General features: G+C 44.1%; 1 protein-coding gene across 1 annotated transcript in view; it reads left to right on the top strand.

Annotated features, from left to right (window-relative positions):
- Window positions 1-1,011, top strand: part of LOC105001481 (glycine receptor subunit alpha-4-like) — a gene marked incomplete at its 5' end in the record, with an annotated part of 7,325 nt that extends 6,314 nt beyond the window's left edge. The window contains 1 exon segment of the mRNA XM_010857779.1: window positions 11-1,011. Coding sequence (XP_010856081.1) covers window positions 11-321 — 311 coding nt within the window.
- Between the last annotated feature and the right edge of the window lie 235 nt (window positions 1,012-1,246).

Consider the following 1,246-nt stretch of genomic DNA (forward strand, 5'->3'; position numbering starts at 1 on the left):
TTCCTTGCAGGGAAATTCACCTGCATCGAGGTAAAGTTTCACCTGGAACGACAGATGGGCTACTATCTGATTCAGATGTATATCCCCAGCCTACTCATCGTCATCCTGTCCTGGGTCTCCTTCTGGATCAACATGGATGCTGCCCCTGCCCGAGTGGGCCTAGGCATCACCACTGTGCTCACCATGACAACTCAGAGCTCTGGCTCCCGGGCCTCTTTGCCTAAGGTGAAGAGACATGCCAGGGACCTTGCTTGCCACAGAGCTCCCCATTTCCCATTCATTCCCACATTCCCTCCCACTGACTATTTTCCTTGGATTTAAAGTAGAGAAGAGCCATCAAGCAAGAGCAGGTGTCCTGCATTCTCTTCCCCTGGAACACACTGCTAATAACATTGCAAACAGTGTGAAGACTGGGGTTGCAGATGCTGTCTGGCTAGGGAATGAGTAGACAGTGCTGACTTTGACTTTCATCAGGAAATACTAGCATGTCCAAGATCAAAAGACCCTCAGCAAGTAGAAAGCCCCATTGCCTCATGGCACAGATGAGGGTATTACAGCCCAGAGAGATAGAATGACTTTCTCAAGGTCATGCTTCACAAGGAACAATCAAAGAAATACAAGGATTTTAAATTGACGTCTGTTTCTCACTATGTCAGAAATCAGATACTATCATGAAGAGCTCTAGAGACAATGTCCCTTCTTTGGGGGTGAGAAAACTTTGAGGCAGCAAATAGCAATTAAAGTCAGTGGACTCAGATTTTCTAGGGCCAGGTGATATTTTGATTACACAGAGAGATTTGTGCTGATGGGACTGGACCCAGGTTTTCCCTGCCTCATGTCTTCATGAACAGAATTTAGAGGTCATCACCTTAATGTCCTTAAAGTCAGCAAGGCTCTGAGATGATCAGGGAGCAAGCAAATTCATTCATTCAGTAAATATTTATTGAGCACATACTGTGTACCAGGCACTGTACTATGCCATGGAGAAATAATGGAAAGCAAAACAACACAGTTTTTATGGCTGTTATAGTGAATATATTCCCTCTTGCTCTGTTTTGTTGGAAACCAGGCCCTGTGATCTTATATCTCCCAGTGTTTATTCCTAAGAAGACTTTTACTGGGGACTTAAACAGGGGGTGATCTGGACACTCAGACTAAATTTACAAATTTCCTATATACTGGGGTGGTGGGGCAATAGTTGTTAAGAATAGGAGATTAGAGACAGGTAGTTTTGTTTTTTTTTTTT

Source organism: Bison bison, unplaced genomic scaffold (assembly GCF_000754665.1).
Source record: "Bison bison bison isolate TAMUID 2011002044 unplaced genomic scaffold, Bison_UMD1.0 scf7180017854968, whole genome shotgun sequence".
NCBI classification, from domain to species: domain Eukaryota; kingdom Metazoa; phylum Chordata; class Mammalia; order Artiodactyla; family Bovidae; genus Bison; species Bison bison.